The sequence below is a fragment of the Dromiciops gliroides genome, chromosome 3, assembly GCF_019393635.1.
Source record: "Dromiciops gliroides isolate mDroGli1 chromosome 3, mDroGli1.pri, whole genome shotgun sequence".
NCBI lineage: Eukaryota > Metazoa > Chordata > Mammalia > Microbiotheria > Microbiotheriidae > Dromiciops > Dromiciops gliroides.
The window spans coordinates 571,891,863-571,917,434 of record NC_057863.1 but is presented as its reverse complement, the minus strand read 5'-3'; the positions used below and the strand labels follow the sequence as shown (position 1 = coordinate 571,917,434).

The following is a 25,572-nucleotide window of genomic DNA, read 5'->3' as shown; positions in this document are numbered from 1 at the left end:
GCTAGTCCAAATAATGTCCACAGTGCTCAGTTATAAATCAGTCTGTGCTTTTGCCCACACAGGTGTCTCCATGGAAGATATTCTGAAGATGTTCGGTGAATACTTTTTTAAGTTCTGCAAGATGTCTGGCTATGACAGGATGTTACGCACCCTGGGAGGAAATCTGACAGAGTTTATTGAAAACTTAGATGCCCTCCACAGTTACCTTGCTCTCTCTTATCAGGTATAGTTTCGGGGTTTGGTTGTCTTTCTCTGTTTTTTGTTTGTTTGGTTTGGGGTTTTTGGTTTTTTTGCGGGGCAATGGGGGTTAAGTGACTTGCCCAGAGTCACACAGCTAGTAAGTGTCAAGTGTCTGAGGTCGGATTTGAACTCAGGTACTCCTGAATCCAGGACTGGTGCTTTATCCACTGCACCACCTAGCTGCCCCTGGGGTTTGGTTGTCTTAACAAGAAGAAAATTCCACCTCCTTGATGGCTGGCCAGAACATCTGCAGAGGGTGAGCTCCCTCCCCTCTTCTGCTGTCACCCTGTCGATAAATCATGTCAATAATTTAGTGGTCTTTATTAGGTTGGTAAAGAATAGAAATAATTAAGGTCTTTTTATAGCTGAGAATCAAAAATTCAAAAGGGAAAACTGGATGAAGGCAGATTTCTGGTGAGGGAAAAATCTTTTCCCCTAGAACTAGTTTGGATTTGCAATTAAACTTTGGGAGAGCTCACATAGGGAACAAAGACAAGAGTGTAGTCAGGTTTGAGAGGGACTTTGGATTCTTTCTTTAGGGATGCTGGCCTGGAATAAGATGATAAGTGTGTTGAGCAGCCAGACAAAAGGCAAGAAAAACTAACAGGACCAATAGCCAGTGTAGGAAACTGTCCAACTCTGATTAGCTAATAGGGTTACTGGCTGAGCTGCTAAGAAACTAATTTCCCTATTGGGACCTTTCCTTTCTGAGTTCATTCATGTTTTTAAAGATCACTGGGCATGCAGTTGCTTAGTATCCTGATGTTTAGCAGAAGAAAAAACTGTATTTCAAAAGGCAAAATGGAGGGGACCATTCTCTAGGCAACCAAAACTTTCCTTCAGGTGAAGCTTCATTTTAGTTTGTCTTTCTCACAGTAAGCCTGTGTTTTTGTCAGTCCCCAAACAGAGAATGCACACAACTAAGCTGTTATTATCAATGAAGTCGGGAAAGAGTATTGCATTCTTCATTTCCTGAGAGTATGGTGTTGTGTTGGTGTTTATACACAGTGTTGTTCATATCATAGGCACTCTATGGAAGGCAAGCTCCTAGCGGCAGCTCGGTGGCAAAGTGGGTAGAGCACTGGTCCTGAAATGATAAAGAACTAAGACCAAATCAAGTCTCAGTCGGTTACTAATGGCATGATCTTGGGTCAGCCACTTAATCTCTGTCTCTGTCTTTCCCCAACTGTAAAATGGAGATGATAATAGCACTTACCTCAGAGTTTTGAATAAGAAACTATTTGTAAAGTGCTTAGAACAGTGCCTGGCACAATGTTGATGTTGTTGTTGTTCAGTCATTGTCATGTCTGACTCTTTTTGACCCCATGGACCATAGCACAGCGGGCTCTTCTGCCATCCAGTATCTCCCAAAGTCTGTCCAAGCTCATGTTCCTTGCTTCCATGACACTATCTATCCATCCCATTTTCTGCCATTCCTTTTTTCTTTTGTCTTTCATCTTTCCTAAAATCAGGGTCTTCTCCAATGAGTCCTGTCTTCTCATTATGTAGCCAAAGCACATAAGCCTCAGCTTCAGCATTTGTCCTTCCAGTGAGTAGTCTGAATATGTTCCTTTAAGTACTGACTCATTTAGTCTCCTTGCCATTCAAGGGACACTCAAAAGTCTTCTCTAGCACCGCAATTCACAAACACTGATTCTGTGGCACTCAGCTTTCTGTATAGACCACCTCTCACAGCAATGTATCACTAGTAGAAAAATAATAGCTTTGACTATATAGAACTTTGCTGGCAAAGTCATGTCTCTGCTTTTTAGTATGCTGTCTAGATTTTCCATACCTTTCCTTCGAAGGAGCAAGTGTCTTTTAATTTCCTGGCTGCAGTCATTGTCTACAGTCATCCTTGAGCCCAAGAATATAAAATCTGACACTGCTTCCATTTCTTCCCCCTCTATTTGCCAGGAAGTAATCTTAAGGTTTTTTAAAAATGTTAATGCTTTTACATTCTCCTCTTTCACTCTTATCAAGAGGCTTCTTAATTCTTCTTCACTTTCTGCCATGAGAGTGGTATCATCTCCACATCTGAGATTGTTGAGATCTCTCCCAGCAACCTTGATTGCAGCTTTTGATTCATCAATCCTGGCACTTTGCATGATGTACTCTGCATAAAAGTTAAATAAGGAAGGTGACAATATACAGCCTTCATATATTCCTTTCCCAATCTTTAACCAATCAATTGTTCCATGTTTGGTTCCAACTGTTGTTTCTTGAGCCTCATACAGGTTCCTCAGGAGACAAGATGATCTGGCACTCCCATCCTTTTGAGAATTTGCCACATTTTGTTGTGATCCACACAGTCAAAGGCTTCCATGTAGTTAATGAAGCAGAGATATTTTTTTCCTGGAATTTCCTTGCTTTCTCCATAATCCAACAAATGACAATTTGGTCTCTTGGTCCTCTGGCTCTTCAAAAACCAGCCTGCGCATTTGAGAATTCTCGGTTCACATGTTGCTGAAGCCTAGCTTGCAGAATCTTAAGCATAACTTTGCAGGCATGTGAAATTAGGACAGTTGTTCAATAATTTGAACATTCTTTGACATTGCCCTTCTTTAGGAATAGGGCATAGACTGATTTTTTTCCAATCTAGTGACCACTGTTGAGTTTTCCAATTTGCTGTCATGTTGAGTGTAGCTCTATAGCGATATCATCTTGTAGGATTTTAAATAGCTCAGCTGGAATTCCATCACCTCCACCAACCTTATGGCTAGCAATGCTTCCTAAGACCCACTTGACTTCATTTTCTAATCTGGTTCTGGATCAGTAACCACACCATCATGACTATCAATGACTTTAAAATCTTTCTTGTAAGGGCAGCTAGGTGGCGCAGTGGATAGAGCACCGGCCCTGGAGTCAGGAGGACCTGAGTTCAAATCCAGCCTCAGACACTTAACACTTACTGGCTGTGTGACCCTGGGCAAGTCACTTAACCCCAATTGCCTCACACACACACACACACACACAAATTTTTCTTGTACAGTTCTTCTGTATATTCTTGCTATCTCTTCCTAATCTCTCCTGCTTCTCTTAAGTCCCTACCATTTTTTACTTTTATCATGCCCATTTTTACATGAAACATTCCCTTGATATCTCTAACATTCTTGAAGAGATCTCTTGTCTTTCTTGTTTTTCATAGTTTTCTTCTATTTATTTGCATTGTTCATTTAAAGTAGGAAATCTTTTATCTTTTTAATATCATACATGAGGTTTCCTAGGCAAAGATACTACAGTGGTTTGCCATTTCCTTCTAGTGGATGAACTTTTGTCTGAACTCTCTACTATGACCTATCTGTCTTGGGTAACCCTGCATGGCATTCCTCATAGTTTCATTGAGGTGCATTACCCCTCTGCCATTACAAGGCAGTGATCTAGGAGGGAGTCTGGCACATAGTGGTGCTTAATGATTATTCCTTCCCAAAATGTAAAGCTGCTCGAGGGTAGAGGTGATATCATTTTGTGTTTATATCCTTGAAACCTAGTACAGTGTCTATGACATATCAGATATTTAACAAATGCTGGTTAATTTGAGTAGAATTGAAGAGATATTTATGAACTGATTTTTGGAGGGAGTGACTAATCCAAAATGCTTGTCTTAGTCTTCCACAAGCCTAGAAAGGTCAGTTTGACAGCTGAGTGGAGATTGGATTGGAGAGGGGAAAGACAAGGCAAGGAGACCAACCAGCAGGCTATTGCAACAGTCTAGGCATTAGGTGATGAAGACATATACCACATTGGTTGATGAAGCCCTATACCACATTAGGTGATGAAACCCTATACCAGGGTAGTGGCAGAGGAGAGAGGAGTTTATGTGGAAAATGTGACAAAGGTAGGGGTCTCAGGCAAAAGATTGGACAGAAGGTAATGGGGGGAAGAATAGAGGATGACACCTAGGTTGCAAGTCTGAATGACTGGGAATATGGTGGTACCTTGGTCAATGATGGGCAAGTATGGAAGAGGGGAGGGTTTGGGGGAAAAGATGATGAGTTTGGACTTGGATATGATAAGGACAGCTAGGTGGCATAGTGGATAGAGCACTGGGCCTGGAGTCAAGAAGACTCCTCTTCCAAAGTTCAAATATGGCCTCAGACACTTACTAGCTGTGTGACCCTGTGAAAGTCACTTAACCCTGTTTGCCTAAGTTTCCTTATCTGTAAAATGAACTGGAGAAGGAAATGGCAAACCGCTCTAGTATCTTTGCCAGGAAAACCCCAAATGGGGTGACCACAAAGAATTAGACATGGCTGAAAAATAACTGAATAAAAATGATGAGTTTAAGATGTTGGCAATAATCTAGTTAGAGATGCCCAATGGGAAGATGGAAATACAAGACAGGAGATGGATCAAATTGAGATACATAGATATAATCAAATATTACTCTGACATAAGAAAGTATGACATAAGAAAATTATGGAAAACCTTAGGAAGACTTAAATGAGATAAGGCAAAATAAGATAAGGAGAATGGGGAAAACAATTAACAGGATAATGGTCAACATACATTTATTAAATGCTTAGGATGTGCCCAGTATTGTGCTAAGTGATGAGGATATAAAGAAAGGCAACATAAACAAAACTAAAGACAGTTCTCACCATAGAGGTATACACATGTAGTGGAGGACTCAACATATAGATAACTAGCCATATAGAAGCTCTATATAGAGTAAATAAAGATAATCTCAAGAGGGTAGGCATTAGCATTGGGTGGGGGGGGGGTGGGGGGGCTGTGAGGGGAGACCAAGAAAGGCATACTGAGAAAGAAAGGATTTGGCCTGAGTCTTGAAACAGCATGCTCAACCAGAAGGCTCTTGCATTAGTCCAGAAGAAGAATGGTGAGGGTCTACAACATGGCGTTGTGAGTTGAGTAAAGTATGTGAGAAATAGGAAGATAGAAATGTCAAGGTTTGGCAACAGATTGTATATGTGGGATGAGCTGTTGAATTGATGTTCTTGAAGCACATCTCACTATATCATCCCCCTACTTAATAAATTCCAGCGGTTCCCTATTGCCTCCAGAATTAAATATGAAATCCCGTGTTGTTTTTTTTTGTGGGGTTTTTTGTGAGGCAATTGGGGTTAAGTGACTTGCCCATGGTCACACAGCTAGTAAGTGTTAAGTATCTGAGCTCGGATTTGAACTCATGTCCTTCTGACTCCAGGGCTGGTGCTCTATCCACTATGCCATCTAGCTGTCCCTCTGTGTTTGTTTTTTTAAGCCTTTCATAACCTAGCCCCCTTTTAACCTCTCTAGTCTTCCAATTCCTTAACTTCCCCTTCACAAATTCTATAATCCAGTGATGCTGGCTTCTTGCTATCCCTCATACACTCAATTTCCTGATGCTTGGCTCCCAAATAATGTGCTTGAAATTCTCTCCTTTCTCATTCCATCTCCTGGTTCCCCCGATTCTCTTCACTTTCTGGCCAAAATCACACACTGTGCAAGAAGACTTTTCATGCCAGTGCCTTCACTTGAAGATTATCTCCAATTTATTCTGTCTATATCTTGTTTGTACACAATTGTTTATATGCTGTCCCCACTGTTAAACTAATTTAGCAGACTGACTGTTGGAGCAGCTAGTTGGTGCAGTGGATAGAGCACTGGCCCTGGAGTCAGGAGGATCTGAGTTCAAATCCTACCTCAGACACTTGACACTAGCTGTGTGACCCTGGGAAAGTCACTTAACCCCAATTGTCTCACCGAAGAAGAAGAAGAAGAAGAAGAAGAAGAAGAAGACTGACTGTCTTCTACAATGTTTACAAACATTTGTTGACTTAATCTGAGTGTGAGTAAAGAGTCAAGGGTGACAGTGAGATTGTTAGTCAAGGTGCCAGGGAGGATCATGGTTTCCTCTGCAGTAATAAGAAAATTCAGAAATGGGGAGTTATTATCTAGGGTGGGGAGAAAATGAGCTCTTCCCATCTTTTCTATCAACATGACTATTTTGTACATGTTAGGTTTGAGATGCCTCCAGGACATCCATTTTAGGATGTCCAAGAGGCACTTGGAGATGTTTGAAGATAGTGCAGCAAAAATACTAAGGCTGAGCATACAAATCTGGTAACCATCCTCCTAGAGACTGGACCTTTCTCACCCTTCTCTCCTTACTATATGTACCTAGTGATGGAATCTCTGGTTCCAAGGTACAGGGACATTTTATGGGCTAAAAGTGTCTTTCCCAGTTCCATAATTTTCAACAAAGAAGACTCCATAGCTTGGAAACTCTTACAATCAAGGTATTTTTCCTTCTGTCTAATTGCAATTTGTCTTGTTGCTAGACATTCTTTACAATCCAAGTCCCTGAACTTTTCCAGGAAGAATATAGAATCCTCTGAACCACATTTAAGTATTAATTTATCTAAATCGTCCCCTTTCCAACAGACTCAACATTTTCTCACTATTCTTGCTTGACAACATTGCCACAGCCCTGTGTTTTCCATGAGTTAGCTCTCCTCTGGGATTTTTCTTCTTCTTGATCCATTCTCATTCTCAGGGGCCAGAACAAGACAACATTCCAAGTTTAGGCACTTGTTATAACTTACTGTACCTCAAAACACTGAGAGATCAAGTTAAGGGTTCCTGTTGTCCCACTGATCTGAAATCAATATTCCACAGGAATAGAGTTTTTAGGATCATTCTACTATGTGATATAATCAGGAAATTGAAAAGAGTCTCAAAGGGGTGATTTGGACAAAAGAAGAAAATGTGTTGTTTTGTTTTTTACTTAGGCAATGAATGCACCATCATTTCGAGTGGAGAAAAGGGAAGATGGGGCAATGCTTCTTCACTACTATTCTGATCGAAGAGGTCTGTGCCAAATTGTGCCAGGTAAGGGTATCAGGCTGACCATTCTTTGAGTACTCAATCCTTGAGTACTTCTGAAACTAAGACATGCTCTCCACCATATCCTTTTAGTTATTTAACTTCATCATCTCCTGTAGCTTTGTTAAGCCATATTCCTTGGGAGACCACCATCTGTCTTCATCCTTACATTTTTCTGCCTTGGCTCAGATGGCTCATGTCTGGAATGTTTTCTCTTGTCTCTGTCTGGTACCATCCTTGGATTCTTATAAAGTACCACTCAGGTGACACCTCTTACCTGCCCTCTTATTTCTCCCATAAATAAATGTGCCTTTAATTAAAGTTTCCCTAGTGTTAAAAGGTGGAATAACTTTTAAAACATACATTTTGATAGTTTTATCGTTGGGTTTTGTCCCTTTGCTTCTTTTTTTTTTTTAAGGTTAAAGTTGTTTATCACAATTAAATTCAGATCTCAGTTATTGGAATAATTGGTTTCTGTGCTATGGTGTGACTTTTTCCTTTTAAATTCAGAGATTTCTAGGTCCATTATGAAATAAAATTGGATGAGTATTAATTTAACACTTATGAGTGTATGCCTGAGTTAGGCTTTGCTCACTTCTTAGGGACCACTGCCCATTGTGTTAATGTCTAGGACCGTCTCTAAAAATTTGTTTAATTGATTCTTTTTCTTTCTTACATCCCAATCACTTTTTTTTTTTTTTGGCAGGGCAATGAGGGTTAAGTGATTTGCCCAGGGTCCACACAGCTAGTAAGTGTCAAGTATCTGAGGCCGGATTTGAACTCAGGTCCTCCTGAATCCAGGGCAGCCACCTAGCTCTCCCCACCCCCCCCCAATCACTTTCTAATTATTCTTTCTCCCTCTACTAATAGAACTCTCCTTTTCGGCAGAAGGATCTGCTTCTTTTTTAAAATTCTGCTTCTTTTTTTGATAAAATAAATATCTTAACTCAAAATTTTTTTAAAATTCTGAAATAGGATGGAGAGTGACAAAACTTTTCTAAAATCCCCAGTATAAGCCTAAAGGTTCTGAATAAGACCTAACTTTGGAGTACAGTGCTTCAAGTGAAAGATTCAGCCCAGATGTGAATATGGGTCTTGATTCACAGCTTTATGTCTGAAATAAATTAGTCAACAGGCAAGCAAGAATTGTGATAAAAGTATGGCCTAATTCATCATCATTATTTTACTGGAAAAAATTCTAATGGGTGGTAAAAAAATGAGTTATATGAATTTTTGGAGCCTCTTTGTAAGATTGATTTAAACTCAAGGAATTAACAAAGAATCATCCAGTAATGGAGAGTCACAGAGTCCAAGACAAACACCACATGATCCACTAAGCCTCTGGAAACATGGTGTCAGGTCAAGACCTGAATCTAATGACAAAGCAAATTGGAGAGGGTTTGTCCCTCTCCCAGCAATCCCCAGAGCATGAGCATTAATCAGTCTTGCTCATTTGTCTTCTTACACTGATGAGTCTCCTGAGAGAAACAGAGCACGTGCTCTGTGCCTGTTTGTATTTGTCACATTGTAGTGCTCTGAAGAAGGCATGAAGTCGATACATGGATGTTGATCGACCAGCTGGTCTCTCTGATTCGTAGGTGAGGCCTGTCTGAGTGCTGGATCCATATTATGAATTCTGGAGATCCTCTGGGGAACTGTGACTTTGTTATCTCATGATTTATTTAGGGGCCAGACCCTTATCGCCTCTACCCTAGACTCCTGTAGTGGCTTCTTAGTGAATCTCTCTCACCCCCAAAATGTCTTTCATCTTAAATCCAGCCTTCAAACAGTTGTGAAATTCTTAAGATGCAGATCTGACCATGTTACACCTTCTCCCTCTCCTTCCAAAATTTTCAGTGGCTCTTTAGGATTTAAAAAAATGCAAAAATCATCAACCTGGCTTTTAAAGACCTCCCCAATCTGATTCCAGTGGTATTGGATATCATTTCCTTTAGGTTTTGAGGTCACACAGTGGAGAGAGTGTTGGGCCTAGAGTTAGAAAGATGAGTTCAAATTTAGCCTCAGACACTTACTAGCTGTGTGACTCTGGGCAAGTCACATAACCTCTGCTTCAGTTTCCTCAGCTGTATTATGAAAATAATAATAGCGCCTACTTTCTTAGGATTGTTGTGAGAATAAAATGAGATAATATTTATAAAGTTCTCTGCAAACCTTAAAGTACCATATAAATTTTTATATCATTATTATTATTTCTGTATCTCAGGAAGGACAACTCAGGGGGCATCTTCTACAAGCGATGTTAACTGATTCCTCTCCCCATGTTGTTAGCACCCTCTTCCTCTTGAAATGATTTTGTATATTTCTTTCTTTCTTTTTTCTTTTTTTTTTTTGCAGGGCAATGAGGGTTAAGTGACTTGCCCAGGGTCACACAGCTAGTAAGTGTCAAATGTTTGAGGCTGGATTTGAACTCAGGTCCTCCTGAATCCATCCATTTATTCACTGTGCCATGGAGCTGTCCTACTTTATATATTTCTTGCTGTCTGGTGCAGTGGATACAGAGTCACCCTCAGAGCTGGGAATGCTTGTGTTCGAGTCTTGACTCTCATATTTACTGGCTGTGTGACCCTGAGTGCCCTTGGCCTCTCAGTCCTCTAGGCAGTAGCCTAGGACTAAGTGGCAGAGTAGATGGAAGTGTACATTGGTGGAGAGAGTTTGTACATCCGGGAGTTCCCTATTTCAATGAAATCATAAGTCCAGTTTGCTGCCTTTGTCTCTTTTATTTACTTGTCTGCACATAGCATCCCTTTGCAGTAAGTTCCATTTAAAGCTTCCTTCTTGTCTCTGTACCCCAACACCTCCTACAGTGCTTCATTTATAGTAGGCACTGAATAAATGTTGAATTGAATTGACATCGGCTGTAACTCATGATTGTTTTCTCCTGGCCCAGGCATCATAGAAGCAGTTGCTAAAGACTTCTTCAACATGGATGTGACGATGGAGATTCTCAATAAGGGTGAAGAAGAGGAGAGGACTGGGAAGAAAGAGCATGTTGTGTTTCTCATCCTGCAGAAACATCATGGACAGGAGAAAAAGACAAGATCAAAGATGTCCCAAGGAGACAAAAACTCCCAGCAGGACCAAGAGGTACCAAATGGGTTCTTTTGGCAGTAGCACCTTCTCATCTATGAAAAAAGTCTCCTCAGAGCCAGGCATCTATTGGGTCACCCTGTGACAAAAAAAATGGATTCACTCTGATGTCTAGTAGTCTTGGTTAAGAGGGACAGGACATGTTCCTCTGGCTGGAGTGGCCCTTTGACCTGTTAACTTCTCATTCCAGTAAATGGCATGGTCACCTACTCTGCACCTGAAATTCATACAGAGAGGCTTACCATACAGAAGTCAGTTCATACCACCTTGACATAAGCCCATCTCTTAGGTCTCCAGTCTCTATTCTTCCTTTCAGTTTAAGAGGTCAAGCTAGAGATCTAGAACCATTACTGACCACTTTAACTTTGTACTTACTGGGCACAAATCAAATTTGAGCAATAATAACATTCCGTATTTATATAGTGAGAGGCAATATGACATAGTGGATGAGGGCTCAGGAAGAGAAGGGAGCAAGTGTTTATTAGGTGCCTGCTATGTTCCAGGTACTGTGCTAAGCATTTTTACAACCATTACATAATTTCATAGATGGCCAGGAGGGCCTGAGTTAAAATCTCTCCCCTAAAACATACTGGTTGTGTGACCCTGGGTAAGTCACTTAATTCCATGACTTTAAGTTGTGGAACTGGTTCTGACCTTCCTGGGTGGAAAGAGTTTCCTCAGATGGGAATCATAGGTCCAGTTCTTAATTCTATTAATGTAGAGTTTTAAAGTTTACAAAATGCTTTCCCAACAGCATTTCTGTGATGTTGTCTGGTAGGTTCTCAACATTCTAGATTTAGAATGGACGGACCAGAATGGTCATTTAATCCAACTCCTTGATTTTTCAAATCAGGAAAATGAGGCCCAGAAATCAAATGTCTTACTTTAGGTCATGAAATAATAGTACAATCTTAGCAATAATAATAAAATATTAATATCAATATAATAATATATCAATACCATTATAATGAATGGCAGAGTCAAGATTTAAACCCTACTTTTGTGAGTCCATATATAGTGATCTTTCATTTACAATACACTATTACTAATAAGTCTTTCTATCCCCATCTTACAGATAAAGAAATAATCTCAAAGAGGAGGTAGGATTTGCCTATTGTGATAGAGTCAGTGTCAGAGTCACAATTTGAACCCAATTTGCTCCATTCCAAAATTAGTTATCATTATCACCACCACCACCACCATCAGTGATGATGATAACCTGGAGAACAAAGTCATACATCTTCCATATATCATATTACCTCTTTTACTTCATGATGTAAGACATTATCAATTTACAGGCCATTATCTTTGAGGGTGAAATCTGTCTGTGGGTGTCTCTGTTGTATTAGCTCCAAGATAAATATAATCTCCTCTACACAGGATTTTTATCTTGAGGAATGTAAATCCCATTTCAGTTAGTCTGTATGTAGGATTTTCAAACACAGATGTTGTGGCTGGTAACATGAGCTTTTCACCCCATTGGTGATGATCTTCCCCTTTGAACTTTACATAGCACTCTAAGAATTAGTTGGGCATTGAATAATCATTTATTAATTAATGAACTAAGTACTGTATTATGTGCTGGGGTTCAAAAGGCAATAGTGAAAGAATCACTGCCCTAAAGAAGCTTATATTCTATGGAAGGAGACAACATGTATATATGTATGTATGTATGCAGGGAGAGAGAGAGAGAGAAAGAGAGAGAGAGAGAGAGGGGGGGGGTGAGAAAATTATTAACAATGGGGTGTTTTGGGGACTGAGAGACCACACACACACACACACACACACACACACACACACACACACACACACATACACACACACACACATGGCTTTTAAACTTTAATGCCCACAAGTGGTGCAGTAGCCTCTAATTTCTAAGTAGCAATATATTAAAACTTCCCAGGGCAGCTAGGTGGCACATTGGATAGAGCACCGGCACTGGAGTCAGGAGGACCTGAGTTCAAGTCCAGCCTCAGACACTTAACACTTACTAGCTGTGTGACCCTGGGCAAGTCACTTAACCCCAATTGCGTCACCCCCCCCCAAAAAAAAACTTCCCTAAAACTTGGGATAGAGATAGGCACCCCCATAAAATTTCAAATGACACAGCTATATAGGTAGCATGCCATAATGGATTATTTTAGCCTGGAGTAAAGAGGACCTGGTTTCAAATCCTGCCTCTGTTTATTAGTCATGTGACAGCGGGCATATTGTTTAGTTTCTTTTTCTCTCAGTTTCTTCATCTGTAAAGTGAGGATATGTGCAATGCTTACCACACAGCATTTTTATAAGGCTCAACTTGGATCACATGCATAAAGTGCTTTATAAATTTCTGTAACCTGCCAATGTGCTTCTTATGGAATGCTATGTATTATAGCTGTATATATTGGAGGGTTAGTCCCCTACGAGACTATGAAATCTATGAAAAAACATAGATTATCTAAACTTCAATTCTCACCTGTCACAAGTGTTCCACAAACAATACTTAACTAATGTTGGTTGAAAGAGTAATTGAATGAATGGGGTACCACCCCAACCGAACTACTTCTGGTGAAAGTCTTTACATGAAAAAATTCCCTTGGCTTTCACTTTTTCATGAGTGATGTAGTAAAAAAAAATAATAATAGTCTGCGGGAGGGAAAGTCAGACGAGACTCAAATTTCAGCTCTTACTGCTCATTACCTGTGTGATCTTGCACATGTCACTTCCCTTTCCTCTAATTTCCATCTTGCCTATTAGAATGTGACCATCTTGAAAGGAGGGGTCATTATGTTTCCTTAAATCGTATCCCCAGTGCTTTAGCAAGGTGTCTGTCACATAGTATTTTATAAATGCTCTTTTCTTTCTCTCTCTCTCTCTCTCTCTCTCTCTCTCTCTCTCTCTCTCTCTCTCTCTCTCTCTCTCTCTCCCTCCCTCTCCCTCTCCCTCTCCCTCTCCCTCTCCCTCTCCCTCTCCCTCTCCCTCTCCCTCTCCCTCTCCCTCTCCCTCTCCCTCTCCCTCTCCCTCTCCCTCCACAAGTGCTCTTTTTTTTCAGTTCTTTCTATGGGGGTGGATAGTATGCATTCTTGTTCTCCCTCACTTTCACTCTCTTGCTCTTACTTTCTCACTCTTTCTCTCTCTAGCTCTCTCTGTCTCTCTGTGTCTCTTTGTCTGTTTCTCTTCATCATCTCTCACTGTTTCTTTGTTTCTGCCTCTCTATTCCTATCTCTCTCTATCACTATCTCTCTCTTTCTCTGCCTCTGTCTCTTGTTCTCTTCCTCTCTTAATTTTCTCACTTATAAAATTAGGTGGTCGGACCAGATAAACTCTAAGCTTCCTGTAGATGGCTACTCAACCAAGGACATCACATTAGGGATACAGGTGGCGTTAGACTTGATTACTTTTGCTTCATGACCAAAGGCTCCAAGTAGGGATTCTGGTGCCCCATGCTCTACAGTTTTCTTGCACCATCTAATGGGACTAAATAGCACTATTTTCCCCATGTTCCCTTTACCAGTCATATAGCTTGAGACTGAATAGGATTCTATCTCTAAAGTTCTCCAAACTTACTCAACATAGGAGCACAGTGTGAATACAAAGAATCACTACATTGGAAATTACCAGATCCAATACATATGCTTCCTCTCTCTTTCCTGACAGCAGGTGACTGAGCAGGCTTTTCAGAGAATGAAGGAGAATTATTTGACTCTCTCTGTCTGCCCGGTGAAGAAATCCCGCTGGGATATTGTGAGAAGTGTTGTCATATTTGGAAAAGGTGAGTGGGCTGCTTACTAGGCCCAACCACATATGTCCGAGCAAGAGCTAGAACTCATCTGGGCATTGAAATGGCTTTTATCCCAGGTGGTGACAGACAATTAGTCGGCAAAGCACCCCCTGATTAGGATATCACTGATTGAGTTAGTGATATGTATGTATGTATGTATGTGTATGTATGTGTGTATATGTATGTATGCATGTACATGTATATGTGTGTACTCTTCCTTTTCGTATATATGTGCACACATATAACTTATGTTAGTTGAATGTATATACATATAACTCATGTTGGTTCCTATATATGTGTATATTTTTCAGTCATGCCCAACTCTTCTTGACCCCATTTGGGATTTTCTTGGCAAAGATAATAGAGTGGTTTGCCATTTCCTTCTCCAGCTCATTTTACAGATGAGGAAACTGAGGCAAACAGGGTGAAGTGACTTGCCCAGGGTCACACAGCTAGTAAGCATTTGAGATCAGAATTGTACTCTTCCTCAGATATGCAATTTGGCCTCAGAGACTTCACACACACACACACACACACACACACACACACACACACCCCTACCTCCCACAGTGGATAGAATGCTGGGCCTAGGGTATATATAATAATTATGTAGATATATAATATGTATGTGGATATTATATATGTATACACACATATAATGTATACATGTATACTTATATGATATACACACATGTACTCACATATATACATTTGTGTGCATGTGTATATGTGTGTTTGTATGTATGTGTGTATGTATATAATCACTCCATATTTCTGATGAGGTTTTGGAGAATCATACTCAGTGTTAGGATGGGGATTTTCAGGGTTCTAAGGAAAAAGGACAAGCACTGAGTCCTCATGTCTCCTTGTCTTTCTAGGAAAATGCTCTTTTTAAATGACTTGCCCAGTCTCATGCCCCTTGCTTTTGCTGCCTCAAGGCCCTCTTCACCACTGATAGAATATTGGGAGGTAGTTCTAGAAGGAAAGTTGTAAAATGAGTGGAAGTTAGGTCTCATCATAGTGATACAGGGTAGCGTGGAGAAAAGGGTTCAGAAACGGGACTAAGGAGGCCTGGGTTTTAGTCTTACCTCTGCCCAAAAGGGCACTGTGTATAATGGACAGAGGGCTGAACTTGGACCAGGGTTCAAATCTTACCCCCAATCATTACGAGATGTGACCTTGGTCACTTAACCTCTCAGGGACTCATTTTTCTCATCTATAAAGTGAGGGGATTGAACTAGATAACTTTAAGGTCCCTTCCACTTGTGAATCTCTGAACTAACTAACTAGCTCTGTGACCTTGAACAATTCATCCAACCTGCCTGGACCCCAGTTTCCTCTTCTGCCAAATGGCTGATAATTTCTAGATTAACCGAAGACCAGTTCCCCAATTCTGTGATCCTCTGATCCTCCTGGTCAGGCAGTAGGGCTCAATCAATAAGCATTTTTAAAAAGCACCTACTACGTGTTGGGCCCTAAGTGGACTCACAAAGACAAGAATAAAGCACGCAAGTTTAACTTCCCTAAGTGGGGAGAGCATTTCTTACCACTCCATCGGTCACACTGATGGGCCATGATTACATACATCTGAGAACAGGTCTGTACAATACAAATGGCTGCGTTTGGAGGCTTTCAATCCGTGGCAGGCTATTCAAACATGCAACTGACAATCCTTTGTCTGGAAGATTTTCATATCAAAAAGCCTCCATTTTGGATTGCTACCCTCTGCCAAAGTGGGCTGTTGGTGAAAATTTCATGTGCTACCCAATGCTGTCAATCTGGGCGGGGGGGAGGAACACCCATGGCAAATGTCACTGAAGCTAGACTGGGCACCGCAGAGGCAGCTTTGAATAGCAGGAGCAGGCTTTTTGCGATCATTATCTATTCTGTCAGCATTTTCAATGCTAACTCTGTTTTCATTGAGATACTCAATTAGCCAAAAAGAAAAAAAAAAGAACCCCACCAACCCCAAACCTCTTCTCTGGGCAGAAACTTGGCATGGGGCAGGAGGGCTTCTCGATCCGGTAGCAAGGTTTTTTTTGTTTGTTTTAATTTGGAAAAAGATTTGCCCTGGCCATCTGGAGACTGAAAGAGATTAAGCTGAGAAGGGAACGTAAGAGAACTTTAGCATAGGTATCAGAGGGGAGTTTTGTATGGATGATGGGCCTCCCATCGAAGGAACTATGTTCTCACATTCCTCAGGTTGAGACGACAAGAAGGGAAGTAGAAGCCGTGTCCTCCATGGATTGGTCAAAGGGCACTGTGCTTGTTTAGCCAGAAGCTAAGACTTAGTGGGGAGGCTGGACAAGCAGCATCCCCAAGTAGCAGAAGGGCCACTATATGGGAGAACAATTAGATTCATTTTGCCACAGAGGGCAAAAATAGAAACAACGAGTGGAACAACAATAATAATAAGCATTTATTAGGGGCATCTAGGGGTGCAGTGGATAAAGCACTAGGTTCTGAGTGAGAAAGATGGCTTCAAATCCAGCCTTAGACAATTAATAGCTTTATGACCTTGGGCAAGTCAACCTCTGTCTGCTTTGGTTTCTTTAACTGTAAAATGAGAATAGTAGGGGGCAGCTAGATGGCGCAGTGGTTAAAGCACCGGCCCTGGATTCAGGAGTACCTGAGTTCAAATCCGGCCTCAGATACTTGAGACTTACTAGCTGTGTGACTCTGGGCAAGTCACTTAACCCCCATTGCCTAAAAAAAAAAAAAAAAAAATGAGAATAGTAATAGAACCTACATCCTAAGGTTGTGGTGAGGATCAAATGAGTTAATATTTGTCAATCACTTAGTACAGTGTGTTAAAAAACTTTCATATTTTTTATTACCACAAGTGCTTAGCATGGAAAAAGCCATATACAAATGCTAGCTATCATATTGTTCAGTATCTATTATATGCCAGGCACTAAGATAACCATCCTATAATTATTATCTCAATTGAGCCTCATAACAGCCCTGGGTAGTAGGTGCTATTATTACCCTCATTTTCCATATGAAGCAACTTAGGCAGACAGAGGTTAAGTGACTTGCCCAGGGTCACACAGCTAGTTAGGGTCTAAGATAGGAGTGGAACTCAGATCTTTCTGGCAGTGCACCACTCAGCTGCCTGTGCTGAGAAACAGATTTCATCTCAACATAAGGGGAAAAAAATCCCTAAGGATTAGTGGCTGCCTTGGGAGGCTATGGGCTCTCTACAGTGGGAAATTTTCAATCGCGGTTGGATAACTACTTATTACAGATGTTACAGCAGGCAGTTAGGATTTGGTTAGGACTTGGACTAGGTGGCTTCTGAGGTCCCTTCCAAGATGAGATGCTATGATTCTATAGTGGCCACAAAGAATATTTCAATCTTTACTTTGAAAAAAGTGTCAGATTTAACAGAGAAACGTGGGACTTGTTTTCCTTCTCCTGCAGGGAACATACAGAATCTTTTTGAGCCGGTATATCCAGAAAGGCTTTGGATCGAAGAGAAAACTTTCTGCAATGCTTTTCCTTTCCACATTATCTTTGATGCTACAGTAAGAGAACCCTTTCTTTAAACCTTCCTTTAGCTTGTAACTGGTGTTGTGACAGTGAAAGGCACTTGTCATTAAGCAAAACCACATAGCACCAACTCTAAGTAAGGGGATTTATCTTAGTTAACACTTGTATGACTTGTCTGGTCAGCCTTACCTAAATTATGTAATACTGTAGTGCCTCAGTTTTTCCATATGTAGAAAGTTTGTGGAGTGGGGGGGTGAAGGGAGGGAATACAGAGAGACAAAGAAAGATAGAGACTGAGAGAGACAGAGACAGGGTGGGGTGGGGGGGAGAAGTGGGGGCGGCAGCTTGGGAGCCAGCCTTAGGAGTCAGAAAGATACCATCTCTGAGACACCCTGGCTTGTGTGGTCCTGGGAAAATAATTTAATCTTTCAGTATCCCAGGCAATGCTCCTGAGGGGTCAGCAGGGTCTACAAAACTCTCAAGTGAAGCCAGGAACCAGATTAGAATGTAATCAGGAAATGTTTAATAAATAAAAATACAGTACAACATAGATAATGTTAATTTGTGGTTTTCTAAGTCAAGATTTATTTCTGTTTGAATTTGACACCATTGCCTGAGGTGAATTAGAGCATAGGTGTGGATCTGCCTTGTTAAAGGGAGTTTTCTCACTAGGAATCCCAAGTACCCACAAAATCACAGGTCTTACTCAAAACAAAATTTCTTTTTTATTTTTTGAACAATTTTCAATTTTTTTGGTCCAATGCCATTTTAAATTCCTCCTTGTAAGATGCTCTGTGTCTACCAGATCTTCTTCCACTTGGCAGCAGCCTTTTCCAAGAGAAGAACTTGATGATCCTTATATTCTAGGGCTAATGAGCAGGAATCACAGAGGGTTCTCTGGTCTTCCTCACAGAAGAGTTTCTCCTTTTCCCCATGTTGATCACAGGTGGTCAGGCCCACGATGGTCTGCAGCAGATGAGGTCTGAGCATTTTGGCAGTGATGGCCGGTTTCTGCAGGTTCCTGTTGGTCCCCAAATCAGTGCTGTATTCAATGACTCTTCTGCACTTTGGGCAGGTTAACGTTTCATGGGATCTCTCCCTGCACTGGATAAGACACCCTGTGCAAAAGCAATGGTTACAGTTGACAGTCACTGGGTTGGTGAAGTAGCCCAGGCGGATGGAGCAAGTGAGATCTGCCTTGAACCTTTCAATTAAATCTTTGGCATCCATGTCCCCAGGCTTTCCTTCCGGGAGAGAGAATGCTAACCCTTTCCCTTGAATCCTGGCAGCAAAAGATATTAGGATTGAGTTGTTGGGGTCTTTAACCCTCTCTTTACTCCACCCACAAAAGGTGAGCACTCCTGGGCTTGGATAGATAATCTTTCCATTCTCTGCTCTGGGGCTGAGTTCCCACCTTTGTCCTTTTTGCATAGTAATAGGCTACAATTCACAACAGTGTTTACACCTAGGCCCTTCAAGCCAGAGTTGTCTGGCCCCTCAATTCCAAGCAGAACCAAGTTCTTCTGATTCTCTCCTTCTCTGATATTCCTCTCAGCATAGATAATACTAGCTCTTTCCCTTGAGTTCTGACAGCAAATATACATAAGGAAAGAACAATTTAAATAATTCCTGGAGAATATTGTTCCTTTTTTTTTAAACCACCATTCATTACTTTATTGACCTGATTCACATGGGTTATAATGAGCAGATATGAGTATCAGGTGATATTTTGAGTTGCCTTGGAATGAAAAGTGCCTCATAGACCTTATGATCATTTGGCAGTCACCTACTGGTTACTCCTGAGCCAGGTAATGAGAGACCAGGAGCACTTTCTTCATTGAAAAGGCAAAGAGAGAAACAAGGACTAAGAGGCCCTTGAAAGACTTTGTCAGGGAGACTGCAGATAAGAGATCTGTCTATGGCATTGTAAAATACTACACATCTCCTTTCGTAATCCTGGAAGATACCCACTTTGTGTACAGGTGGGCTTACAGGATAGACATCTGATGAATTCCAGGGAAAGAAATAATTTCCATATTTGCAGCCTCCTAAGAGTCCTTATATCCTCAGGTAATGGGAAGCATTTCTCCTTTCTGCTGACTGAATCTTTTTTTAAATTTATTTTTAATTTATGGAATAAAGCAAGCATTTCCATATCATAGTATAGTGAAAAGGATGATTACACATGAAACTGCAAATCTATTATGCATAACTTTCTATTCTTTTCAAATATACAACAAAATTATAATGTAAATTACTTTCCTCCCATTTTTTCTTCCCCATCCCCTCCCCCCACCCAGAGATGGCTACCATTAAACAAAAATAAACATATATGTGTAAAATTATTTTCTACATACTTTTATTTATCAGTTCTTTCTCTGGATGCAGTTAGTGTCTTTCTTCATATTTCCTTTATAGCTAATTTAGTTATTTATAATAGTCAACTTATCCACTCAAAGTCATTCTTAAAAGAATATTGCTCTCACTGTACACAATGTTCTTTTGGTTCTTCTCATTTTGTTCTTCATTATTTCATGCAAGTCTTTCCATGTTTTTTTTAATACCATTGAGTTCATCATTTCTTATAACACAAGTGTTCATCATGATCATATGCTGCAATTTGTTCAGCCATTCCTAATTGATGGACATCCCTGCAATTTCCAGTTCTTTGCCACCTCAAAGAGAGCTGCTATAAACATTGTAGAACATATAGGTTCTTTTACTTTTTTCCCTAATCATCTTTGGAAATAGACCTACTAGTGGTATTGCTGGGTCAAAGGGTACAGGTAGTTTAATAACTCTTTGGGCATAATTTCAGATAGCTCTCTAAAATAGTTGGATCAGTTCACAATTCCACCAATAATAAATGTGTTCCAATTTTTCCACATCCCCTCCAGCATTTGTCACTTTTCCCTTCAATCATTTTAGCCAAACTAATAGCTGTAAAATGATATCTCAAGGTTGTTTTAATTTGCATTTCACTAATCAATAATGTTTTAGAGTAGTTTTTCCATCTATCTATAAATTGTTTTGATTTCTTCATTGGAAAACTGCCTGTTCATATCCTTTGACTATCGATTAAAGAATGACTTATATTTTTATAAATTTGGCAAGGATCTTTATGTATTTTTGATATGAGACTTTTATCTGATAAACTGTCTATAAATTTTTTCCCCAATTTTTTGTTTTCCTTCTGCTCTTGGCTACATTTGTTTTATTTATATAAACCCTTTTTAATTTAATGTAATAGGGGGCAGCTAGGTGGCACAGTGGATAAAGCACCAGCTCTGGATTCAAAAGGACCTGAGTTCAAATCCGGCCTCAGACACTTGACATGTACTAGCTGTGTGACCCTGGGCAAATCACTTAATCCTCATTGCCCCACAAAAATTTTTTTAAATTAATTTAATGTAATAAAAAGTATCCACATTATACCTAACTTTGCTTTCTCTCTCTTGTTTATTTATAAATTATTCACCCATCTATAAGCCTTATGAATAATATGTTCCATGTTCTAATTTTTAAAATATCTCTCTTTACATACATACATACATATATACATATACATATATATATATGTGTGTGTGTGTGTGTGTGTGTGTGTGTGTGCGTGTGTGTCATGTATCCATTTTGACTTTATCCTGGTAAATAGTGCAAGATATTTGGTCTATGCTTAGTTTCTGCCATACTGCTTTCCAGTTTTTCCAATAATTTTTATCAAATAATGAATTCTTATCCCCAAATCTTATCTTTACACTTGTCAAATGCAAGTTCTATTTCTTAGGTGGTACAAGATAGTTTTGCTAACTACTGCCTTATAATATAATTAAAGATCTGGTACTGCTAAACCTTTTTCTTTTGCATTTTTCATTAGTTCCTTTGATATTCTTACAACTGAATTTTGTTATTATTTTTTCTAATTCAATAAAATATTTTTTGTTAATTTAACTGTGATTGTGTTGAATATATAAATTAGTTTAGATAAAAATGGCCATTTTACTATATTGGGCCTGACTACCCATGAGTAATTAATATTTCTCCAATTTTATTTGTATAAAATGTTTTCTAGAAAATAATTTTTTTACATAGTTCCTGGGTTTGTTTTGGGAGATGTACCCCCATGTATTTTATATTGTCTAGAGTTATTTAAATGGGATATCTTTTACTATTTCTTCTTGCAGAGTTTTGTTTGTGATATATAGGAATGCTGATGATTTATGTGGATTTACTTTATACCCTGCTACTTTGCTAAAATTACTAATTGTTTCAACTAATTTTTAGTTGGGTTATTGGGATTTTCCAAGCATATCATCATATTGTCTGCAAAAAAAGATAGTTACCTCATTCCCTATCCTGTTTCCTTCTATTTCTTTTTCTTCTCTTAGTGCTATTGCTAGGATTTCCAATACAACGTTGAATAACTGGTGACAGTGGGCATCCTTGTTTAACACCTAATCTTACCGGGGGAACTTCTAGTTTATCCCCATTACAAACAATTACAAAATTTCTTTTTAAGTGAAAAAAAAGTCACATGCCAATCCCCCATTCTTGTGGTGAAGCACTAGAATTTTGTGAAGATTATGAAGGTTCATCTGTGTTAGATTCTTTGAATGAAATACATGAACATGGAATGACATTTACTTATTAACAGATTTATTAACCTACCTCTCAGGGGTTATTATAAAGAAAAAATGAGATAATACCTACAAAGTGCTTTGCAAACCTTCAAGTGCTATATAAATGACAGCCATTATTAAATACTCAGAGATGAGTGACAAAGTCATGTACGTCTACTTCACTCCCCCCAAAGCTTCAATCTGACTAAGCCCCTACCCCATTCAAAAACCTTCAACGGCTCACTATTGCCCTAGAATAAAATACAGACTCCTCATTCAGGCAATTAGAACCCTGGTCAATCTGGTTCTTATATACCATTGCAATCTTCTTTCACCTCTCTGCCCTTCATGTGCTCTAATCATTAGCTATATGACTTCTAGCTATTTCCCACACTTGACATTCCATCTACCACCTCCATGCTCTTTTTTCTCATCTCTACCTGTCACTCTTCATCTTCCTTCAGGGTTAAACTCTATCTCTTCCATGAAGTTTTTCCTGTTCCACAAAGTTGCTACAGTTCTCTCCCTCCATAAATTTTCCCTCCATGCCTGGAGCGTGATATTCTTTTGGTAAAATGAATGAAAGGAACAAAAATCCCCACATTTATTAAGCAATTACTATGTGGCAAGAACTGGGATAAGTGCTGAGCATACAAATACAAAAATTTGTATACAAGTACAAAATAAAATAGAAAAAATACAAATACAAAAGCAAAGACAGTACCAGATCTCAAGGACCTTCCATTCTAATGAGGAAAACATGTAAGAGCCCTGCATGTGAATGTCCTTGCTGAATCCTTAGCTGGACTTTCACCTTCCCATGGAGAAACATCCTTTTCTTATCCAGTCTTGCTCTGTTCTAAACCCACTGGAAAATTATGAAATTTATGTAGAAGTAACAAAACTTCTCTGCTTGAAAGAATAGGGAGGCAAGAGAAAGAACACCCTGTCTTGATTCAGAGAGTTTGTGTTCAAATCTTTGATTCTGTGTGACCTTGGGCAATATATTTAACCTTCCTAGGACTCAGTTTCCTTATCTGAAGCTGAGGGCTGGATTAGATGGCCTTGAGGTCCCTTTTAGCTTTATTCTATGATCATATTCTGGACCACTGGAGGGGATGCTGTATGTGCCCAACAGAGCTGGATGGGGAGAATTGGGCGAAATAATTATTTTACCCTAACGATGCCTTACTGATCTTTTTTCCCCTCACTTTCTTATTATTTGCAGATTTAATTTTTTCTCTTTTTTTAATTTTTAATTTATGGAATAAAACAAGCATTTCCATAGCATAGTGCAATAAAAAAGATGATTGCACATGAAATTGCAAACCTACTATGTGCAACTTGTTATTTGTTTCAAATATACAACAAAAGTATCATGTAAATTTCCTTTTTTTCTTCCTTCTTCCTCCCCTGCCCTAGAGATGGCTACTATTAGACACAGATAGGTATATATATATATATATATATATATATATATATATATATGTATGTGTGTGTGTGTGTGTCTGTCTGTCTGTCTGTCTGTCTATCTATCTATCTATGTATCTATGTTCTCAGAGGTATTGAATTATCACTATTCCTTTCTGTATTATCTATCTGAGGAGTAAAAGGATTGATCAGAGAGGAAGACACAGAATTTTCTAATTATATGTTGGATAAGAGTGGGGTGTAAACTCACATTGAAAATGGTTTTCTCTGCATCATCCAATTGGACCTAGCTATTAAGCACTAACTTCTCTTTTTAGACTGTTAAAGCTAAAATTCTAGCTAGTCTGTCTGAAATATCTAATGAGTGGTCGCCAATCAATTATAAGCTTTAGCAAGAGTTAGGCTTTTGAACATTTATTAAGGAGAATAAGAATTTGGTAAAGAGAGAGAGAAAGGCCTACATTCATCTCTCTATTAAAAGGAGAGCGCATTTCTAGCTCCCTTCTCCGCCAGAGTCCCCAGGAAAGAGCGCTAGAGTCAGAGTGCCAGGCTCCCCCTTCTTCCTCCTACATGCAAATGTCACTTCCTGATGCCAAAGAAAAGACGCATGGTCTTGCCCTCAAAGACCTTCACCTCATGGGTGGAGCTCTTCTACAGTAAGTCTCCAGCAGGTGGCGTCATTCCAATCGTTACAAGACCATTCCTATTCTGTGTGAAAAGTAAATAGAATCTAAAATTCTGTACTCTAATAGTTCTAGACAGATTATTATTTGAATGTTGCTGGTCTTCATAATTAACACTCTCCAATTGGTAGTGTGTGTGTGTGTGTGTGTGTGTGTGTGTGTGCATGTGTGTGTATAAAAGAATTCTACACATCTATTTAACAGTTCTTTTTCTGGATGCAAATAGTATCTTTCTTCATATGTCCTTTATAGTTAATTTGGGTATTTATAATAGTCAAAATAACTTATTCTTTCAAAGTCATTCTTAAAACAAATATTGCTGTTACTGTATACATTATTTTCTTGGTTCTGCTCATTTCGTTCTTCATTATTTCATGCAAGTCTTTCCCTGTTTTTCTAAAATTACTGAGCTCATCATTTCTTATAGTACAGTAGTATTCCAGATTTTAAAAAATATATTTATTGCTTTCATTAGGATTCTTTTTAAAAATTTAATGTTTTTCATCCTTTTCCTAAGTGAGTTGTAAAGCATGGTTAAAATATTATTTCTAAGAAAGAGCTCCTTCTGCAAATTAACTTTCTGACTCACTAGCTTTCCTTTTGTCCTTTGTGAGTAGCTAAGGGTTAAGCAAGCCGGAGTAAACATTCAAAAGTATGTCCCAGGACTCCAAACCCTGGATATTCAGGTTGATGAATATTTCACCATCATCCATCCCCAAGTCGCCTTCACCATTCTCAGCATCTGCAAGTTTATCAATAGTCAATTTGTTTTGAAAACTCGAAGAGAAATGATGCCTGAAGCATGGAAAAAAAAGCCTACACTCAAACTCAGAGGTATTGAATTCTCACTGTTCCTTTCTGTATTATCTATCTGAGGAGTCAAAGGATTGATCAGACAGGAAGACACAGAATTTTCTAATTATATGTTGGGTAAGAGTGGGGTGTGAACTCACATTGAAAATGGTTTTCTCTGCATCATCCAATTGGACTTAGCTGTTAAGCACTAACTTCTCTTTTTAGACCATTCCTATTCTGTGTGGAAAGTAAATGGAATCTAAAATTCTGCATTCTAATAGATCTACACAGAGATTAGTATTTGATTGTTGCTGATCTCCATAATTAACACTTTCCAATTGGTATAAACCAAATACTTCTGCTATTCTATAGTTCATAGGTCATAAACACTGAAGTTGTTTTTCTAATGGTGATAGAGGTTTGGTCTGCTTCACTCACACTGTCTTTTCTGTTTTCCCCTGTGACCAGTGGTAGTATTGGTGAATGTGGAATTAAGGATTCAGTCTGTGACCATGAGGCCGGGTGTAGACCAATTAGTTCAATTATATTTCATGGCCACAGACAAACCTGCTCACAGTGAAATGTACTGCAAATGCAGACCATTGGTCATATG

General features: G+C 39.3%; 1 protein-coding gene across 1 annotated transcript in view; it reads left to right on the top strand.

Annotated features, from left to right (window-relative positions):
• The window catches only part of LOC122747959 (guanylate cyclase soluble subunit beta-2-like), an 81,751-nt gene that overhangs the window by 34,253 nt on the left and 21,926 nt on the right, over window positions 1-25,572 (top strand). The window contains exons 5-10 of the mRNA XM_043993722.1: window positions 63-223; window positions 6,975-7,074; window positions 9,977-10,173; window positions 13,822-13,933; window positions 17,366-17,469; window positions 24,782-24,998. Of these exons, the coding sequence (XP_043849657.1) occupies window positions 63-223; window positions 6,975-7,074; window positions 9,977-10,173; window positions 13,822-13,933; window positions 17,366-17,469; window positions 24,782-24,998 (891 nt within the window). The remainder of the gene's footprint in view (window positions 1-62; window positions 224-6,974; window positions 7,075-9,976; window positions 10,174-13,821; window positions 13,934-17,365; window positions 17,470-24,781; window positions 24,999-25,572) is intronic.